Source organism: Pan troglodytes, chromosome X (assembly GCF_028858775.2).
Source record: "Pan troglodytes isolate AG18354 chromosome X, NHGRI_mPanTro3-v2.0_pri, whole genome shotgun sequence".
In the NCBI taxonomy this organism is placed as follows: domain Eukaryota; kingdom Metazoa; phylum Chordata; class Mammalia; order Primates; family Hominidae; genus Pan; species Pan troglodytes.
The window spans coordinates 133,974,746-133,995,934 of NC_072421.2; the positions used below are offsets into that span (position 1 = coordinate 133,974,746).

Consider the following 21,189-nt stretch of genomic DNA (forward strand, 5'->3'; position numbering starts at 1 on the left):
CCCAGTGAGCACGTGTACCTGGTGGGAGCAAATTGCTTGCCCCCAAGGACACTGCTCACCCAAACCACAGCCAAGCCACTTGGTAAATAGTGCCAGTGACATTTTGCCTTTGGTCCACAGCTGTCACCTGTGTCATTCACTCACAATGGAAGAAATGAAGAAGACTGCCATCCGGCTGCCCAAAGGCAAGCAGAAGCCTATAAAGACGGAATGGAATTCCCGGTGTGTCCTTTTCACCTACTTCCAAGGGGACATCAGCAGTGTAGTGGATGAACACTTCTCCAGAGCTCTGAGCAATATCAAGAGCCCCCAGGAATTGACCCCCTCGAGTCAGAGTGAAGGTGTGATGCTGAAAAACGGTGAGCATGTGGGGAGGGAGGGAGCTGGGATTCCCTATCAAGGCTGCCACGGATACACCAGTTCTTTGATGTACTTGACACACTTGGACACTTATATGTTTGCTAAAGGCAAGTTGCTCTGACTAGTGAGAAGCCACACCCCTTCCTAGAAGTTTAATGTCAAAATGGGGCTACCATCTACTGCTCCAACCTCACCTCCCCAGCACTGTCCTCCAGAAACTGGCTTCCTTCTGTCCTTCATGTTCGCTTTGATTTCTTCCTGGCCTTTGCACAAACTGTTCCTTGTCTGCAAATCTCTTCCCTCCCTTCTCCTAATTAACCCACATTCATCCCAAGATCACTTCTTTAGGGCAGCTTTCCCTGACCACCCACACCCCCAAGCATTCAAATATCCTATTACAGATTCTCCTACCGTTCTTTAACTCTCCTTCACAGCCCTTGTCACAGTTGCAGTTTTTACACTTGTATAATTATTTGACTATTGCATACTCCTCCATTAAATGAAAGTTCTGTGAGGGCAAGGACCATTGCTGATTTTGCTTAATATTGTATTTCTAGCATCTAGAAACAGTGACTGTGACATAGGGGACAACCAACAAGGATTTGTTGAATGAGTAAATGAACATACAAATATGCAAATTTGTGAGCACTATATCTAGGTACAAAGAACCTTGAAATTTCCATAAAAGACTAAAACATAAATTAGAATCTTGCTGAATAAGCCATTAGAGCAGAAGTATGTTATGATAGTTTTTAAATGTTGATAATATTTGCATTTTATATAATTTATTTCCATAAATGGAAAGTTCCCAGTTGTAGAGAGGTGGTTTTGAAAAGTTTTAAAATCAAAGCTGGCTGGGTGTGATGGTTCACACCTGTAATTCCAGCACTTTGGAAGGCCAAGGCAGGAGGATCACTTGAGGTCAGGAGTTTGAGAGCAACCTGGCCAACATAGTGAGACCCTGTGTATACAAAAAAATTTAAAGAAATTATTCAGGTGTGGTGGCTCATACCTATATCTCTGGCTACTAAGGAGGGTGATGCAGAAGGATCACTTGAGCCTGGGAGGTTGAGGCTGCAGTGGGCCATGATTGCACCACTGTACTCCAGCCTGAGTGGCAAAGCAAGACCCTGTCTCAAAAGAAAAAAAAAAGTAAAGCTACTGGAAAAAGAAAAAAAGAAGTTTAATGTAAAAATGGGTGTGTTTAATCAAATCAGTTCACCTATTTTATTATTTCCTCAATCATGTTAAATGCTGGGTTTACTGCTCAGCACACAGTGAAACTCCACAACTATTTACTGTAATCATTATCAGTATTTTTCTTCTTCTTCTGTTTTTTAGAGACAGGGTCTCACTCTGTTGCTCAGGCTGGAATGTGGTGGCGCGATCATAACTCACTGCAGCCACGAATTCCTGGGCTCATGAAATTTTCCCGCCTTAGCCTCGCAAGTAGCTAGAATTACAGGTATGCGCCACCACACCCAGCTAATTTAAATTTTTTTTTTTTTTTGTAGAGACAGGATCTCGCTATGTTGCCCAGGCAGGTCTTAGATTCCTGACCTCGAGCGATCCTCCCACTTCAGCCTTCCAAAGTGCTGGTATTACAGGTGTGAACCACCACACCCAGCTAGTATTATTATCACTATTATTATTACTATAGGCCTGTTGGGGCAGGAACACCAAAGCATCTATGAAAAGAAAACGCATGTCCCATGTAGGTGCTCCCAGCCTCTTCTCAACTAATAGTGCATGGTTTGGTGAGCAAGGGTAGGGGCCAGAGGGAAGTAGATGAATAGTCTTGCCACATCCCTTTCCCACCCTTCACAGGGCCAGGTGTGTCTATTTGCTAATTGTTAAGAAATAAACAGTCGTACATCTCAAAACAGTTACTTCAAGATAACTAAGTCAAAATGTGCACATCAAAATATCCAGGTTTGAAGGAAGCCTTAAACATCACACTAGCAGGGGCTGTAGTATGACTTTCACGGACCCTAGACACTTTTGTCTTCATGGACCTCCTTCCTCCACAAAAACATTAAAAGTTACATTTTATGACTGCATTGGTATAAAGATGAATATAATCCAAGCTGAGTTCATGTTTTAAATATATTCAGTATCACTGTCATATTTATTTTTTCTTCTGATTTTAAAACATTTTTGTGGGCCCCTAAAACTATTAATGGGTCCTAGGCACTGTGCCTCCTGTGCCTAATGGAGAAGTCACCCTCGCCAGCTGGATGTCACTCAATATGGCTCCCTTTACCTTTTTGGAAAGTGAGCAAATATATCAGGGTCTGGTGGATTTCAAGAGCTCTTTATTGGTGTTGGTGAGTGCACATGTTGAATGACTTGCTCCCACTGGAAGACATACGTACCTCCAAGTGGGGGTTTTTGTGTAAAGTGGACAAGTGGGGCCTCTGCCTCCAGGCAAAGAGCTCCCCTGTTTCCAGATGCCATCATTCTGGCTTTGCTTTTTGGGACTGGAGAGGGAGTTGATGTGTATCTGATGTATTCACCTTTGCAGAATTTACTTCTCTCTTAGAATTTACTTTTGCAGTCAACCAATGTGGTTTTCTCAGAGAATCTAGTGGGTTAAATAAATATGTGGAAGGGCATGGGGTAGCAGCAGATACTAAAGGAAATGATGTGGAGCTTGCTGTTAAAATGGGCAGGAGGGGGTGGGTGGGGAGTGGGGAGGTGATGTCTAAGAGTGTGCTGAATAATCACAACAGAAGCAGGAATGACCATGGTCTTGAATCATTTGGGGGATTGACATGTGGTAAGAGCTGAGAAATGTGGTGTGTGGGATTCAGAAGATCTAACTGACTCCTTGGAAGTGTCAAAATCTCGGGCAGTTAATACACAGACAAGTATACTGACTTCGGCTATTTGACTCTGATTTATTTCTGAACACATTGGCTTGGATTCATTATAATCATTCCCTTGTAAGCATCATCAAGCCATGGTCTCACTTTCTCTATTCTACTTGCCTGGTAAAACCCAAGCTGGGATAAAACCAACTCTTGGCCTATTGCCCCATTTCTCTGCTTCATTTTGCAGCAAAACTCAAAATTGGTATTTATGTGTACTCTGTCCTTTCCTCTCATGCTCTCTAAACTCCATTCCACTCATGCTTTCAACCTCATCACTCCTTGAAATCGCTCTTATCAAGGTTACCCAGTGACCTCCACTTTCCAAATCCAATGGTCCCTATCTGTCCTCATCTGATTTGACCTATCATAACATTTGCTGCAGAAGATTGCTCTCTCCTCGTGAAATACCTACTTCGCCTGCAGTCAGCCCATAACATTATGCTTTCTTGGTTTTCCTCCTGCCTCCCTGGTTACTATTTCTTCTCAGTCTCCTTTGCTATATGTCCTTCTCTCTCCAACTTCTAAACATTTCAGGGCCCCAGTACTCAGGTCCCAGACAACTCCTTTCTCTGTCTACACTTACTGTCTTGGTCTTAAATGCCATCTATATGTTGAGCAATTCCAAATGCATATCTGCAACCCAGAATGGATTTCAGACGTGCCTGTCTAACTGCCTACTTGATCTTCACTTAACATGCCTAATAGGAAACTCAAACAAAATAGCTCCCAAACTGAATAAACTCTTAATTTCCCCCTCAACCTGCTCTGCCCACAGTCTTTCCCATCTCAATAAATGGGAGCTGCACCCTTCCAATTCCTTGAAGTCATGCTTAACACCTCTCTGTCTCACACCCCACATCCAATCCTTTTGGAAATTGTGTAGGTTCTATCTTCAAAATATCCAAGATCTGACCGCATCTTCTCACCTCCGTTATCACCTGGGTCCTAGAAGCTATCATCGCCCCCCGCTGAATTGCTGCAGTCACCTCCTAATTGGTCTCATTGCTTCTTCCCTTCCTCTCCTTCAGTCTATTCTTAGGAGGGCAGTCAGAATGGTAGCATTAAAATGAAAGTCACACACTAGCACTCTTCTGTTCAAAACCCTCTGCCAGCTTCCCATGTCACTTGGAATCATATCCAAAGTCTATAATGGGGCCCTACCTCATCTGGGCCCCCGTTGTCTTTCTGATCTCATATCTTACCACTTTCTGCCTCACCCGCTCCAGTCTAGGCTTCTTGGTATTCATAAACTATGCCAAGGACAATCCTGCCTCAGGCCTGCCCTTTGCACATGGTCTCTCCTATCCCTGGAATGCTCTTTCCCCAGATACCTGCATGGCTTCACCTTTCTCCATTCAAGTCTCCACCTGGATGTCACCACTTCAAACAGTCCTTGTCTGAGCAATCTATTTAAAAAATGAAAGCCCCCACCCTCTCACGTCTGTCTTCTTACCCTGCTTCATTTTTCTTCTTAGCATTTGTCACCACCGGGCACATTATATGTTGTATTTCTTTCTAGACTCCTCTCTCCCCTTACCCTCTGAGCTCCGTGGCAGTAGGGACTCAATCTGTTAACTGCTGCTTTCTAAGTACCTACCACAATGCCTGACACATGGAGGCACTCAATACATATGGCTTGAACGAATGAAATTATGGTTTTGATCACAAGGTGTTGACCCTACAGATGGGGGTCACTGTAGAGAGGGAGTACGGTGTGGTGTACAGCTTTAGAACCACTCAGCATGGGGCCAAGCCAGCTCCATCACTTACTAACAGTGTGGTCTCCAGAAATATCACTTCTCCTCTCTGTGCCTCAGTTTCCTCATCTCTAAAATGGAATAATATTGAATTATAGGACAGTGCTTGTGAGGAGTCAATGAGATAATGCATGTCAAGTGGCACATAGTAAGTGCAATGTAGTCCAAAGCTTGAGTTGAGTTTTTGAACAGCTAAGATAGATGTGAGGACCTGTGTTCAAAACACCAGGTTCACAGAGCAGCAGGCATCTCCCATAAGCCTCCAGGTTTTCAGGGGGTTCTGTTTCATGGCTGCCATAGAGTTTCCTGTGCCTTCTGATTTCACCTCGACCTTCTGTGAAACCCCTGCCTGCTGAGGGAAGTTGGGCATGGCCCTGTTCCTTGCCCAAGCCAGCCTTCACAGGCCAGATAGAGAGGTGACTTGGTTCTCCATCTTCCTTCTTGGTTGTTGCATTTTCCCTATAAGAACCCCACAAATCCTTTGACTGTGAAGATGTTGTCTCCCTCACAGAGTGTGGTGCGGGCTAGGCAAATATTTGTCCGCTGATTGAGCAAATGAAGGAAAAACTGCCTCCCTCAAAGCCTCTCTTATCACCACTAGGAGTCAAGTTTCTCATAAGCTCTGCTGCCTCAGGGGAGGGCCCCATGAAAGGCTTCCAGTCCCACAGAGGTTCTCACTGGAGGTGTTATATGACATACATATGGCTTTGAAAATGGTGGGAAATCTTTCAAGTGGCCTTTCATTACTGACTGTTAGTATCCTCTCAAACCCTACAGACCAGCACCAGGCCGTCCAGCCCAGCTAGGCCATTCCAAGGAGAACAGGCTCCCATTCATGGGCTCCCATGGCCAACTCGCCCACATTCTAAGGGCTCTCTGTTGAGCCAAATATGCAAGTCCCAAACACAGAGACCCGTGTGGCTAGGAAATGCCGTCAAATTTCCTGGCTTCTCTTCCCCAATCAGTGTTGTGTTTTTATTTACTTATGTATAATTTATACTGGCTGTACTTCAGAAAAGAAAATACAAGTTGAAGGTATCTTTGAATTATCTCCCTTTTAAAAGGACATTGGGAATTTTAGAATCAGTAACTAGAGAAGTTTCAGTAACTATAGTTTGTAGGGGGCATGGTCCTGGTACGTATGCCACCCTGTGTTCTTCTTGTCCTGTCCCCAGCCCCAGTCCTGAGGCCGGCCTCAGACCTGGCAACATTGCTCTAGGGCTGCTGAGAGAAGGTGAGAGGGTATATACATGGGCCTTTAGAGGTCTCAAAGGATCCAGCCTCCTTCTCTCTCCCCTCCCATCTGCCATAATCAGTAAGGGTAGGGAAGAAATGCTGGCTTTTTTTTTTTTTTAAAGTGTAAATATCTATGTGAGATATAGTCATGCTAGTTGTTTATGGCCCTTGTAAATACTGACAGTTTCCTGTCCTCTTTTCCCGTAAGGAAAAGGAATCTTTCTGCACAAACATATATGGAGCTTCCAGCGAATACCAGACACCACACTAAAATTAGTGCATTTTAGTTCAGTCCACGAAATCCACTGTGATTTATAAAGTTCAAAGACAGGCAAATCTAACCTATGGTGTCAGAAGACAGGATATGGTTACCTTTTGGGGGTGTTGTGACTGAGAGGGGTACGGTGTGCTTCTGGGGTGGTGATCAGGTTCTGTTACTCGAGCTGGGTGCTCATTACCCAGTTTATGAAAATTCCCCCAGCTGCACACTTCCATTTGTGCATTTTTCTGCATATTGGTTGTGCTTCACAAAACTATTTTGCAATGGATATTATTATCCTTATTTTACAGAGCAGGAAACTGCAGCCCAGAGAAGGTAAGTGCCTAGAGATGGGTCACACAGCCAGTGAGTGATAAAGATTGAAACCCAAGTCCATCGATCTCCAGAGCCAGTCTCTTGAATACCCCATTGTCTTGCCTTTGTACACTCTGACAATGCCCCAGCAAGAGGATTTAATACCTATAAGGACTATCGCTAATAATGTGTATAATGGCTAACACTTTTTGAACACTTTCTGTGTGCAAGGCCCTTTGCTAGGGTCTGTCACGTGGATTATCTCACTGAATCTTCACACCAACTCTACTGGTTAACTCTGACTATGTCCATTTTCCTGATGAGGAAACTGAGGCTCAGACAGTCAAGTGACTTGCCCAAGATCTCTCAGCTAATATGGGGAGTCTATAGTATTTGCCGGCAGATGGAATTGATTTCGGATCTTAGCCACTCAGCATTTTGAATACTAGCTCATATTCTGTGTTTGATCTCTATTTTCAGTTGGGAAAAGGAATCTGGATATTCATCCAAAGACTAGGTACCCCAGGGAGGCAGCTGTGAAAGAGGGGAAGGAACTGAGAGGCCCCCCTGGTGCCCTGGAACAGCACAATCTCCTCTAAGCTGTCCCTCCATCCCCAGTGATATTTTGACCTCAGCTAATGCAAACAATATGCTTTTTGTACTTGGGGGTGAATGGATGAAGTGCAAGTGCCACCAGCAAAGAGGGCAGAGAGGGAAAGTCAATGTGTGCAGATCATGCAGGCCAAAGGTTGGACTTTCACAGTGCAAAGTGTGCATGTGTTCAGAGGGTTCTTGATTTCAACTTCATCATAAAATGAGATTTGTAGGCCAGGCATGGTGGCTCACTCCTGTAATCGCAGCACTTTGGGAGGGCCAGGCATTCAAAACCAGACTGGGCAACATACAGAGACCCTGTCTCTACAAAAATATTTAAAAATTGTCCAGGTGTGGTGGCTCACACCTGTATTTCCAGCTACTCAGGAGGCTGAGGCGGGAGGATTGCTTGAGCCTGGGGAAACTGAGGCTACAGTGAGCTATGATCTTGTCAGTACACTCCAGCCTGGGAGACAGTGAGACCCTGTCAAAAAAAAAAAAATCCCACAGAATTTGCATTAAAAGATGCAGAAAGAGGGAGAAGAGAAGGAAGGAAAGAAGAAAGGATAGATGGAAGGAAATCAGGCAATCATGGATTAGTCGTTCACAGCTGTGACTCGTTTTTTGGGAGCTTCACGTGTCAAGTGGTTTCTTATGTTTTTGCTTAAAACATAATTTTTACTATTTACAAACATAAAATATACTCCTTTTTGGAAATTTAGAAAACACAGATAAGCATTCAGGAAACAAAAACCACATGTACATCCATGGACATGTACTAATTTTTACAACGTGACATCATTTTGCACAGAATGGGTTGTAACCTGCTTTTTTAAAAAATTCATCAATGTCATATCCACTTCTCCATGCCATTAAATGTTCTACTACAACATCATTTTAATGGCTTAAGAGTATCATTTTATAGATGTACCAAATTTATTAAGATTTTTGGATATTTAGGTTGTTGCTAATCTTTCGCTATATTATACAAATCACTTTGAACATCCTTGTGGGTACATTTTTACATGCATCATTGACTATATCCTTAAAATAAATTGCTACAAGTGGAATGCTTGGGTCAAAGAGTACACACAAATTTTAGGGTTTTGATATTTACCGACAAATTTCTTCCTAGAAATGTTATGCCAATCTGCCAGCCCTCCAACCCAAGGAGCATGTAAAAGTGCCCACCTCACTGCATTCTTTGCAATATTGGGGAGGCATAGTTGGTAAGAGCATAAGGTTTGGAATCAGACACCTCTACCACTTGCTAGCCGTGTGTCCTTAGACAAGTCACTTTAACCATTCTGGGTCTCGATTTTCTCATCTGGGTTGCTGTGAGGATCACATGAGATCATGTATGCAGAGTGCTAAGTAAAGTGCCTGGCCCATAGTGAGTACTCAATAAACGAAAACTACTATATATTTACAAATTGTTCCTGCCCACCTCTGATGTGTTATTCCCTGGGAATGGCCACAGACTGAGCAAAGACTTCTGAAATCCCTCTTTTATAACCAGTATCTACTCCAGCCTCCAAACCAGCCCTGAAGTGCTGCTGCTGCCTCTGCTGCTGTTATGGGCCCCTTGGCTCAGTCCTTTCTGCCCCTCCCTTCTCCAGCACTAGGTGACTGTTGGCAGGGAGGGTTCTTAGGCCTCATGCATTAATGACCATCTTGCTTTTTCTCACGTTGATTGTGCTGAGTGTTGCAAACCAGTAAAGAAACCCAGAGTGGCTTTTTAAACTGAAATGATGAATAATAACAACAGCAAGAGCTACCACTTATTGAGTGGCAATTGTGTACCAGGAACTGTGCTAAACCTTTTACATGGATGGTCTCATTCAATCTCATAACAGTCTCAGAGGTGGGAGGGGACTTGCTCAGTGTCACATAGCTAGGAAGTGGCAGATCTGGGATTGGATTCCAAGCCTCTCTGATTTCAAAGTCTGTGCTTTTAACCACTTTCATCCTGCTCTCTTCGATTTAGAAAGGTTCAGTGGGGAAGGGTGTGTATGTGTGTGTGTGTGCATGTTTGTGTTAGTGAGTGTGTACATGTTTGCAACTGTGCATATGTATGTGTGTTTGTGTGTAAATAAGTGTGTGCACTCATTAGAATAATACTTTTTCAGGGCCACTATGTGCTAGGCACTGTGCAAGTTCTTGGGGATATAATGGTGAACAAAAGAGAAATGATCTCAGCTCTCGCCAAGCTTACTGAACAATAAAGAAGACCAATAGTGAATGAATGAATGTAAGAATTAAGAAATAAATAAATTACAGTATTACTGCCATGAAGGAAATAAACAGGGTGCAGTCACAGAAAGTAACAGGGTCACAAACTTTAGATTGGAAGTTGAGGGAAGGCCTTTCTGAAAGGGTGACATTTAAGTTTGTATGTTGAAAAACTAATCTGGAATAGGAAGTCAGGGCCTCCATGCAAGGATAAAGTGGAGGGAAGGTACTCTGGAATGGCAGCAAACTCATAAGTGCCTGAAGATGTTTTCTAGAGTGTTCTGGGGCTCCCAAAAGTGTATATGGGTGGAAATGTGTGGCGCCTCTGGGTATGCATGGAAGGCAGGGGGAATGGCCTGCCAGTTTCACCGAAAAAGGGCAGTGCAGGAAATGGAGACCAGCTCTCTCTGGACAGGTTTTGTCTCAGGACCAACAGCATCAGGAATTCTAGAGGGATGAATGGGACTAAGAGGTAGGGTCTAGATGCCCAGGGTTGAAGTTAGTGGAGTGGAAGCCATTTGTACTCCTGCTGAAAGAAAAATCCTAGCCTGCCCCATGTATGCCTGCATCAGGGTGTTTCTTACCTGCTCTCCACTCATTCATGTGGTCAGGGGCTTGAGAAGGCAGCAAATTCTGCCCTGGGGCTCCCTCTCTCACTTCTAGAGGTAACTAATAGGGGGCACTTGGATGAAAAAAATGTCACCAGGATCACTTTTAGTAGCAGCAGCAGCCTTGAGCCAGTGCAGGTTTGTAGTTTAAGAGGTCTTTACCCATCCACAGGGTAGGTGGGAGTGGCTGCTGGAGCAGTTGGCCCAAGAGGCCTGAAAAAGAGAGGCCCACTCAAATCCAGGGTCTCCACTCCATGGGCCACTGACTTCCAAGCCTAATCTGGAATGATGTGTTTCCCCAGGCCACCCAAGGCCCGCTGTTGGATCACTGTGAATTTGGGGTTAGGACACCCTGTGCGTGCCCAGAAGCTCCCATCCAAACTGTGCTCTGGGGCACCTGGTGACCATATAGGACTTTGGACTGTGGCACACCAACCCACTTCCCTTAACATTTCAGAGAATTCTAGAAAGGAAGCAGTTAAAAGAAATATTCAAAACATTCTGGGGCTCTGCTTTCCACATTTCAAGCATTCAGCCCCTAAGTCATATGTATGAGATCTGTAAGGCCTGTTCAGATGGAAACTGCCTAGTTGTCAGGGGCTACGCTTTGTTTCTAATTTGTGCTTAGGACATGCAGTACCCTCATTCAATATGAAACACAGACTGTGATTACACCAAATTAGCTTAATCACTCTCTTTGTGCACTGAATTGCTTCTGGCCTGGAGATACCAATTTTCAGAAGTAGCATTCACCCTCACCAAAACAAATCTTAATATATTGTCTTGCCTTTGGTTTCATAAGAAGGGCCAACCATCCCCCATCACTCACTGTGAATGGTGTGAGATGTTGGGGAGAATGTCTTTGCCTTGAGGGCTTGGACTTCTGTTCCTATCCTTTGTGTCACACTGAGTGACGGCACTCCAGTAACACTGGGCAGGCCTCTCAGAATTTTTTATCTTGTACACAATCCAGTCAAACCAAACATTCAAGAGCGCTAGGAGAGGTTTGTACGGGAAAGAGGACCAGTGTCCCAGACATCCTCTCCAGCCGGCTAATCTTCCTTTGTCTCCACACCCACCCTCTCTCCATTATCTTGGATAGATGATAGGCTCCAGGCTTTAAGAACTGTGTGGAAGAACTCTTTCCTTCCTCCCTTCTTGCCTGAGTGGGTGTTGAGAATGGGGAAAACATTCATCCTTGTCCTAAGCTATCCTGGACATTTGAGATCTCAGATTCAGCGGCTATCATAGGCACAATAAGAATAGTGTCTATGGGACCAAAGGACACTCCATCCCTCTTAACCAATCCACATGAACTTCACAAGAAGAAACTAAGTCACCTCTTGACCCTCAGAATTCTGCTTTTGCAAAATGGGGTCCAAGCAACTACTTCCCTCCCCATTACTTATCGTTCCAGCTCACTTCCCTTCTTGGCTAATCTGTTTTTGCTACCTTGGTTCAGTCTCTTAACATCCCTGTGCCTCATATTACTCTGGAAAATGTGGTTTTAGCTCCTAGAGTTGTGTGAGTGACCAGCACAGGTAAGTGTTAAGCCCTTTTTAAAGTTCTGTCGAATCCCCCTATTTGGTGTATTTAAAACACCAGCTGTAAAATAAAGCTAGATGATAGCAGCAACCAAACACAAATCAAGCACGTTTACTTCCAGAAAAGCATCCTTAAGGAGCTGGTTGGATCCGGGAGCAAAGGTATCTATACAGAGATGCTCATTGTAATGCTGTTAACATAATAGAAAAAAATGGAAATAACCAAGCAGTGCACAAATATGACATTTGTTAATTACTGCCTTACCATGGACTACTTACTGTACAGCACTTTAAAAAGCTGGTGTTTGGCTCTCCCCCTTCCCTTCCTTTCCCTTCCCTTCCTTTCTTTTTCTTTTTTTCTTTCTTACCGAGTCTCACTCTGTTGCCCAGGCTGGAGTGCAGTGGTGCAATCTCGGCCTACTGCAACATCCGCCTCCTGGGCACAAGCAACTCTCCTGCCTTAGCATCCCGAGTAGCTGGGACTACAGGTGTGCACCAACACACCCAGCTAATTTTTGTATTTTTAGTAGAGATGTGGTTTCACAATATTGGCCAGGCTGGTCTCGAACTCCTGGCTTCAAGTGATCTGCCCAACTCGGCCTCCCAAAAAGCTGGGATTACAGGCATGAGCCACTGTGCCTGGCCTATTCATTTCTATAGGAGGCTTTTCATGATATTTTAATGAAGCAAAAATGGCTTGAATAACAATATATGTTGTGAAAACAATGCATACATGAATAGAAACCAATCCTAGAAACAGTACACCTACGGAGGACAATGGCTATTTCTGGATATTATCATTAGGATGATTTTATTTTAGCTTTTCTGTATTTCCTTCAAGTTAAAAAAAATAGAGTATGTATTAAAAAAAAACTACATCCATTTTGAAAACAATAAACACCTAACATGTCTTCTAAATCTTTCATTTTCAGATGATAGCATGTCTCCAAATCAGTGGCGTTACTCGTCTCCATGGACAAAGCCACAGCCAGAAGTACCTGTCACAAACCGTGCCGCCAACTGCAACTTGCATGTGCCTGGTCCCATGGCTGTGAATCAGTTCTCACCGTCCCTGACTAGGAGGGCCTCTGTTCGGCCTGGGGAGCTGTGGCATTTCTCCTCCCTGGCCAGCACCAGCTCCTTAGAGCCTGGCTACTCTCATGCCTTCCCTGCTCGGCACCTGGTTCCAGAGCCCCAGCCTGATGGGAAACGTGAGCCTCTCCTAAGTCTCCTCCAGCAAGACAGATGCCTAGCCCGTCCTCAGGAATCTGCCGCCAGGCAGAATGGCAACCCTGGCCAGATAGCTGGAAGCACAGGGTTGCTCTTCAACCTGCCTCCCGGCTCAGTTCACTGTAAGGAAATGCCTACAGATACTTGGAGGGGTGCCTCTGATTGGTTGTGGTTGAGAGTGAGTTGGCATGAGATGAGGTGCCAAGACTAATTGCTGCCACTCTGGACATAGGGCTGCTGAGGGAAGGGATGTTCTGCTTAAATGTTCCATACATCTTCACTAGGCTTCATTGACATTCACAGTTTAATAGCTAAAGGGTTACATAGATAGCCAGCCAGATGGACTTGGCCCGAAGTACTCACCCTAGCCTGTCAACTTGGCCTTACCTTAGAAAAATGATGGGCTGCTGTGTAATATCGCAGGGTCCTGTGTTTACCTCATTGGGAGCAATTAAATAAGCCATTTGCAGAACAGAGCTCTGTGACGTACCTACAGGCTCAAACTGTAGCCTCCAAACAGGTTGGCAACTTGCAGTGATGTCAGGCTCCAGGCAAACAACAAGGGCAATCTATACCAACCATCTGCTCCACACATTAAAATTCAAAGCGACTGTAGAGGCAGCCCCATTGCTGCTTGGAGACCTAACAGTGCCTGACTGTCCTTGGCTTGCTCCTGCACTCTGGGATCCTCCTGCTTGGTTTCCCTTGGGTTCCTGCTCCCTGATCACCACCCCTCCCCTGAACTAAAAACACCCTTAAGGCTCACTCACCTCTTCATTCACTCATTCACCCAGCAAATATTTAATTTGCGCCTACCAGATGCAAAATATCCATCAGAAAACAAGGCTCCCTTCTTTGTAAAAGGACGGGGAAGAATTGGCATTAATTATACTTCCACCAAAAAATCAACCTACTCTGTTGCAAGATTTGCCTTTCATATGAAACACTTATAAATATATATTTTATAGTTTCATGGAACCAAGTCTGCATCCTCTGCCATTCTGTACTCTGGACGAATTTTCTTTTGCAGCTTCCTTGTCCATACATAGTGTGGTTCTAGTGTTCCATGCCTGAAAGAAATTACTAGAAGCCATCTTTACACTGAACTAAGCATATAGTAAACAAAAGGCCTGTTCAGCATAGCCTACCTAAGTCAGGCACTGTGTTCTATTCTAATGTGGAAAACAAATTTCCCATTAAAATACCACTCTGTCATTTCCAGAATTTGATTAGGAATGTACTTAAGGAGTAAATCATAGAAGTGTCATGTTTGGGAAACCTGTGAAATTTCCTACCCCTCTACTCTTTTTCAAAAGTCCTTTCCTACTGGATTCACAGGGAAAATTAGGCCAACTGTGCTTGTATATATGCCTGTGCATACACACAGCAGAGCCCTGTTTCGACAGTAGGTTAGAACACAGATGGCTGAAATCATCACCTTCCAAACTTAGCAACTCTTTACAGTTCAAGTCCAATTCAGCAAATATTTAGTGAGCATCTACTGTAAGCCAGGCACATCATGGTGAAACTAATGCAGGCATTGTCCTATTCCTGAAATCTCAAGACACATTCACAAACAAATGGTTATCACCAAAGTCTTCATGCTCATGTTGACATGAGTTGTATTAATTGGTGACTGGAAGTCCAGGATCTGTTGAGGAAGTCAGTGACCCTTAATCAGGAACACTGCCTTGGAAGGTGGTGGACCTTTAAAACAGAAGCTTCTCAGTTTTTGTAGCATCTGATATGAGAGACTATGCTAGATATTCATAAACTTAGGGCCAGGCAATGTGGGGCCCCTGGAATGCTACTGGGCACTCTCTAACCTAGTCCTAGAAATTTCAGTTCCAATAATGTTTTCTTCTTCTTTTCTAGATAAGAAACTATATGTATCTCGTGGATCTGCCAGTACCAGCCTTCCAAATGAAAGTAGGTATCTGGGCCAGCCTTTGATGGTGTGTGTCTGTATCCTGAGAACGAACTTGAGAAATAAGGCTTCTGTCTACTACTGGAGACACTGGTAGTATAAAACCCAGAGTCTCCAGTAATGGACGGGAGCCTTATTTCTATCACTCAGTGTTTTCATAGATAGAATTTGTTTCATTTTAGCCTCAAAAAAGAGTATATGCACTTCCTATCTTGTAAAATTTTATTTTGCTATAGAAGCAACTCTCCTTAGTTTCTTTTTTCTTTTCTTTCTTTCTTTTTTTTTTAACCTGAGTTTGACTTAACTGAAGTAGCCAAGGTGACTCAGAAAAATTAAGAAATTCATGAGGATGAGGATTAGCTTGCTGTGTCCCAGATGTTCAGTTTTCAGCCTAGTATTCTTTTATTTATTTCTTTTTTTTTAACCTGAGCTGGACTTAACTGAAGTAGCCAAGGTGACCCAGAAAAATTAAGAAATTCATGAGGATGAGGATTAGCTTGCTGTGTCCCAGATGTTCAGTTTTCAGCCTAGTACATAGGGCCACCCCAGGACTCTGCAGTCAGTGAAAATGTCAACTGAGGCGTGAGGCCAGGACTCTGAGCTCCACACTCGATTTGAAAGTGGTGTCAGTGGGAACTTACAAAAGAGGACAATCTGGGTGGAATGACAGGAGGATCTTCATGACCTGGGTTCAGGGTTCAATTGCCAGCTTTATTATTTACTTGCTTCAGGAACCTGGTCACATTTCTTAACCACTTCATGCCTCAGTTGCTTCATTTTTGTCAAATAAGCATAAAATAGTGCCCACCTCATTGGGTGAGGTGTGAGGAGTAAATGAAATAATGTATACCAATGCTTAGAATAATGGCTGGCACATTACTCTAAGCGTTGGCATACATTAAACCATCAAGAAGTCTTTTTGGAGGGCATCCTGTGTTCCCCAAGCTGTGCTCTGTGTGCTGTGTTTAAGAGAGGACTCAAGCCGGGTGTGGTGCCTCACACATGTAATCCCAGCACTTTGTGAGGCCAAGGCGGGAGGAACACTTGAGCCCAGGAGTTAGAGACTAGCCTGGGCAACATAGCAAGACCCTCATCTCCATAAAAAATAAAAATAGAGAGGATCCAAAGGAAGAGCCACTACCACAGCCCCTGATCTCTGGCATTTGACAGTCTGGTGTGAAGTAGGGGTGAGGGCAATCTATAGACCCCACTAGAATGTCAACCCCATGAGGACTGAGACTTTGAGAGGTGTACCACTGTATCCCTAGCACCTTGCACAGTGGTATACAAATTTGTTGAATAAATGAATGAGTGAATGCTGGAAACAATAAAAGAGCATTTAACAAGGAAACGGTAAGAAAATGTAGTAATGTAGTAAAAATTATTCCAATGTAGTAAAAATTATTCTGTTTGATGCCTTCGTGTGAGAGACAAACAAAACAAAAACCAACCCTGGTGATTAATTGGCCATGCCTCCATGAGGAGATTCATTTAGAGCTGGTTCAAAAGCCTTAGCATGGCCAAGGCAGGCATCACATAAGTCCCTGCCCAAGGAAATGAGTTCTGCTGGCCTTCTAACTTATGAAAGGCAAGGATTGTGGTGTTTCCTGAGTACTTGTTAATAGTTTCTACATTTGTTTATTGTGAGTCTCAGAATTACTGATAACTTGATGCTTAAAATTGTTCATAGACTAAAACTAACAGCAACAACAACATGTATTGGGTGTTGACTATGAGCCACATACCACATACTCCATCTTGCTCAGTCCCCACCATGACCTTGTGAGGTGTATGTGAATATGTCCTAGGTGCTTTACTCAACCGATATTCAGTAAATAGTGATTGAATGAATGAATATCCCCATTTTATAGATGAAGAAACTGGATCTCAAAAAGGTGAAAGGACTTGCCTTAAGTCACACAGCAGCAAGTGGCAGATGCAGTATTATCTCCTTGCTCTCACAGTGTCATAAAATTATCAGAAACAATTCCAAGTTAAGTCAAGTATACAACAGTGAAAATTAGTCACTGGTGAGATTATTTTACCACACATGAGTTCACTGTCTATCTGGGACCAGGGCACTATCCTAAAATAAAGGAAGGGGGATGCAGAAGGCTCAGAAAGCAAGCAAAAGAGCAAAGAAAAATATACCTTTGGGAAAGAAGGTGGGGGATGTTCTTTCCTTGCAGAGAGTAGTTGAGGAAAGGTGGCTATGCCAACAGGCCCAAGTCCGCCTTTCTAACACTGTGGCCCTGGGCAGAGGGAGGTAACATGGAGCTGAGAGGAAGAGAAGGGACTTCCTAGGGCTCCAAGTAAAAGGACAATGGAACCCAGCAAAGCCCATGCTCTTAAGCATGACACCAGTCTCCCAATCTTGCCTGATGGTACGAACCACCTGGGGAGCTTGTTCACTGCCCAGATCCTGCTCCCCCACTTCCTGGGGGAATAGATTTGGCATGAGACTCAGTTGCCTCTTCATGTTTTATTCTTTTTTTTTTTTTTTTTTTTTTTTTGAGATGAAGTTTTGCTCTTGTTGCCCAGGCTGGAGTGCAATGGCGCAATCTCGGCTCACTGCAACCTCCGCCTCCTGGGTTCAAGTGATTCTCCTGCCTCAGCCTCCCAAGTAGCTAGGATTACAGGCACCCGCCACAATGCCCGGCTAATTTTTTGTATTTTTAGTAGAGATGGGGTTTCACCATGTTGATCAGGCTGGTCTTGAACTCCTGACCTCAGGTGATCAGCCCGCCTTGGCCTCCCAAAGTGCTGGGATTACAGGCGTGAGCCACCGCTCCAGGCCTCATGTTTTATTCTTTATATAATTTATATTAACCTCATTTCAAAGTGAACTACATGAACCTTTCAGTGGAAATTTAGGTTGTTCTGAAAGATTTCCTATGTGAGGCTCCAGAAAAATATTTGTCAAGGAAGGGAGGCAGAGTCTCCTCCTGCCCCTCCGATACGGCCCTAGTCCCCTCATGTGGGCTGTCATGCATCTATGAAGCAGGGGCATGTGGAGCAGAAGAGTCATCAGAGCCAAAAGGGTAGTCAGAGAGACCTTGGAGAAAGACATTCTGGAGGTTAGTCTCACAAACGTTGGTCAAAAGTTTTAGTGAATTTGATTTTATCTTTTGGTCGGTAGAAATAGACATACTGGTTATATATTGCTTCAATGGCTACAGATAATAATAACAGTTGATATTGCTAATTTCCAGACATAGGACTATAATATACATTGGAGATATAACAGTGAATAAAATTGTCTTGGTCCCTGCCCTCATAGAGTTAATAGTTTTGTGGGGAAGACATGCCCACCCCCAAAGGGAAAATACAAAATATTTGCAAGTTATGATAAGTGGAGTGAGGAAAACACATGAGGTGTTGAAATAGGGAAAAATGGGGGCCAACTTTAGATAAAGTGTTCAAAGGAGGCCTTTCTGAGGAAGTGACATGTGATCAGGGACCTGAATGAAGTGAGAGAGCCAGCTCTGGGAAGAATTAGGGCAGAGATGGAGGGAGGTGGAGAAAATTGTCCCTGCAAAAGCCCGAGATGTGTGTGAAGAATGGAAAAAAAAAAAAGACCAGGGTGACAGGAGTGGAGTAAGAAAGGAGAGAGTGTGGTACAAGAGAAGTCTGGAGAGGTAGGCAGGGGCCAGGTGGTACAGGGGCCTTATGGGTCACATTGGGAGTTGAGATTTCATATTCTAAGTGACATTGTGAGCCATGGAAGGATTTTACGTGTGATCCAACTTGCATCTGATAAGATCACAAAAGCTGTTCTGTAGAGGACACATTGGAGAAAGGGAAGAATGAAAACAAAGAGGCAAGAAGCATGAGAGGATGATAGCCTGGATTAGGTGGCAACAGCAGAGACAGGGGTATTTGAGATCTACGTAGGAGGGTTAGCTCTTAGGACTTGGTAATGGATTAAATAGGAATGGCAAAGAAACGGGAAGAATCCAGGTTATCTCCTAGGTTTCATGTTTCAACAAATGGATAGGAGAATACAACTGTTTTGGCCATGTCAATTCTGAGGTGCCTATAAGACATCCAAGTGGATATACCTTTTAAACAGTTGTATATGTAAGTGAAGAAAGTCTGGGTAAACATTTGGGATGTATATTAGTTCTGTACATAAGTGGTATTTAAGGCCATTGGATGTGATCACCTAGGCAGAGGACGTAGACATAGAAGAGAGGAGAGCTGCAGAAAGAGGCCTGGAGGGTGTCAATATTTAGAGACTGGGGACATGAGGAACAAACGGAGGAGACTGAAAAGGTGTAGCCAGTGTGATAAGAGAAGAACCAGGGCAGTGTGGTACATAACAGAAGCTAAAAGAGGTGAATGTTTCAAAACAGAAGGAGTGATCAACTGTGTTAAAGGCTGTGGAGAGATCAAATAAGAGAAGGTCAAATAAGAAGAAATTCCTATTGGATGTGGCATCAGAGATTTTTGTAGACGTGTTAAGAGCAGTTTTCATTATGTGATGTGGACAGGAGCCAGATTGAAGTGGGCTGAAGAGTGAACCAGAGATGAGAAAGTGGAGACAGTAAATTCGAGGAGCTTCTTAGAGAAATTTAACATTGAAATGATAAAGAGAAAAAAGATGTTAGCTAAAGAGGCCAATGGGGTTTGAGAAGGTCTTTTTTTAAGAGGCAAATATTAGAGCCTCTTTGCATGATAATGGGAATGATCCAATATAGGAGGATGAAGGTAACTTGAGGGGTGAAGTCATTGAGAAGACAGAAGGGACATGTAGAAGCACTGACCTTTCATAAGAACAGGGGCTGTTCTGCCATTGAAAGTATACAAAAGAAAGCTAATAAGGACACAGATGCAAATTGATTTTCAGGCTTGCTTGTGAGGAGACTAAAAAGTACTAATCTAATGATTTCTATTTTCTCAATCAACTGTGGAGCAAGACAGCAAGAGTGTGGGATATTTAAAGAGAGTGAGAAAGTATGAAGAAGTCTTCTTGGGCATTGGGAAAGCAAAGCCTGATAGTAGACAAACATAAGTAGGATTTCTGGGTGGTGATCTGAAGTCTGAGCTCATGAATTTCAAGTGCGAACTCTCAGTTGGGTTGTGCAATTTTCATCAGTGATGTTAGCTTAGTGTAATGTGCAGAGAAGGCAAATGGGGACGCTTATCTAGGGGTGAGGTTGTGGCAAGTGAGTATGAAGGATAGAGAATAAGGAAAAGGAGTCAAGGGTGGGCAAGATCCATTGAGAATAGGTTGAGGCTGTGGGTTTCCTACATTTTCAAAGTTTGAAAAGAAGCTGAAAAGTCTCAGTCTGGTCCTGATGAATGACATACTTTCACTTGAAAACTTTGGTTTCTCAATTCTAACAAAGTGACCCCCAAATGCAATTGTTGAGAAATCTGATAACTTACTTATTAGAAATTGAGTAAACTGCCCATCACAAGTTGAATAAATTCTGTTGTGGCTGCAATAGAATTTATTCTGTATCCAGAGCATTTCTTGGATGCAGTTTCATGAGTTTCTGTCTTCCCTTCCTCTGAGGTTGAGGACTCTGGTATCTGACATCCCACAGGTGTTCATCTGGACCCTGGAGGAGACTTACAGTCTTCCATAGGGGCCTAACTGGCTTTCATTAACCATGTAACTTCTCCTTTAGCTCTTTCAGAGTTAGAGACACCTGGGAAATACTCACTTACACCACCAAACCACTGGGGCCACCCACATCGATACCTGCAGCATCTTTAGTCAAGTTGGAGGAGAAAGACAACACTTGGTCTAAGACACGGCAGCAAGACATCCCTGCATATTGTTCCAGATAAAAATGAAAGCTGCTCACACCCACTTGCCTCCCCAATCTGTTAAACAGCTTCGTGTCTAGTATGAGCTCAGTACTTGCCCTGTGAAAATCCCAGAAGCCCCCGCTGTCAATGTTCCCCATCCACACCCTGCTTGCTCCTGTGTAACAGCTCAGATGATGAATAATAATAAAACTGTACTTTTTTGGATGGTGCTATGCCGGGTTCTAATTTCTTTCACATCCATCATTTCATTCAAATTTTCCAGCAACCCTAATATTGGCATTATTATCTTCATTTAATATATGTGGACACTGAGGCTTAGAGAAGCGAAATGACCTGCCTAAGATCACATGGCCAGTATCAGGGCCAACACTGAAATCCAGGCCTCTGAACTCAGGGGTCTTTTCTCACCACTGGAATACTTAATATCAGGATATTAAGTTAATGTCAGGATGGCTCTTAGATATTTTCCCCTC

General features: G+C 43.6%; 1 protein-coding gene and 1 non-coding gene across 2 annotated transcripts; both read left to right on the forward strand.

Moving 5' to 3' along the window:
* Nucleotides 1–145: 145 nt before the first annotated feature.
* VGLL1 (vestigial like family member 1) lies at nucleotides 146–20,920 on the forward strand. Its single transcript, XM_016944268.2, has 4 exons — nucleotides 146–359; nucleotides 12,711–13,130; nucleotides 14,884–14,937; nucleotides 20,572–20,920. Exons 1-4 carry the CDS (start codon nucleotides 146–148, stop codon nucleotides 20,658–20,660), a joined length of 777 nt encoding a protein of 258 aa, XP_016799757.1. The 3' UTR covers nucleotides 20,661–20,920.
* Nucleotides 14,995–15,076, forward strand: MIR934 (microRNA mir-934). The gene has a single exon (NR_036010.1). It is a non-coding gene; the product is annotated as a microRNA mir-934 (primary transcript).
* Nucleotides 20,921–21,189: the final 269 nt, after the last annotated feature.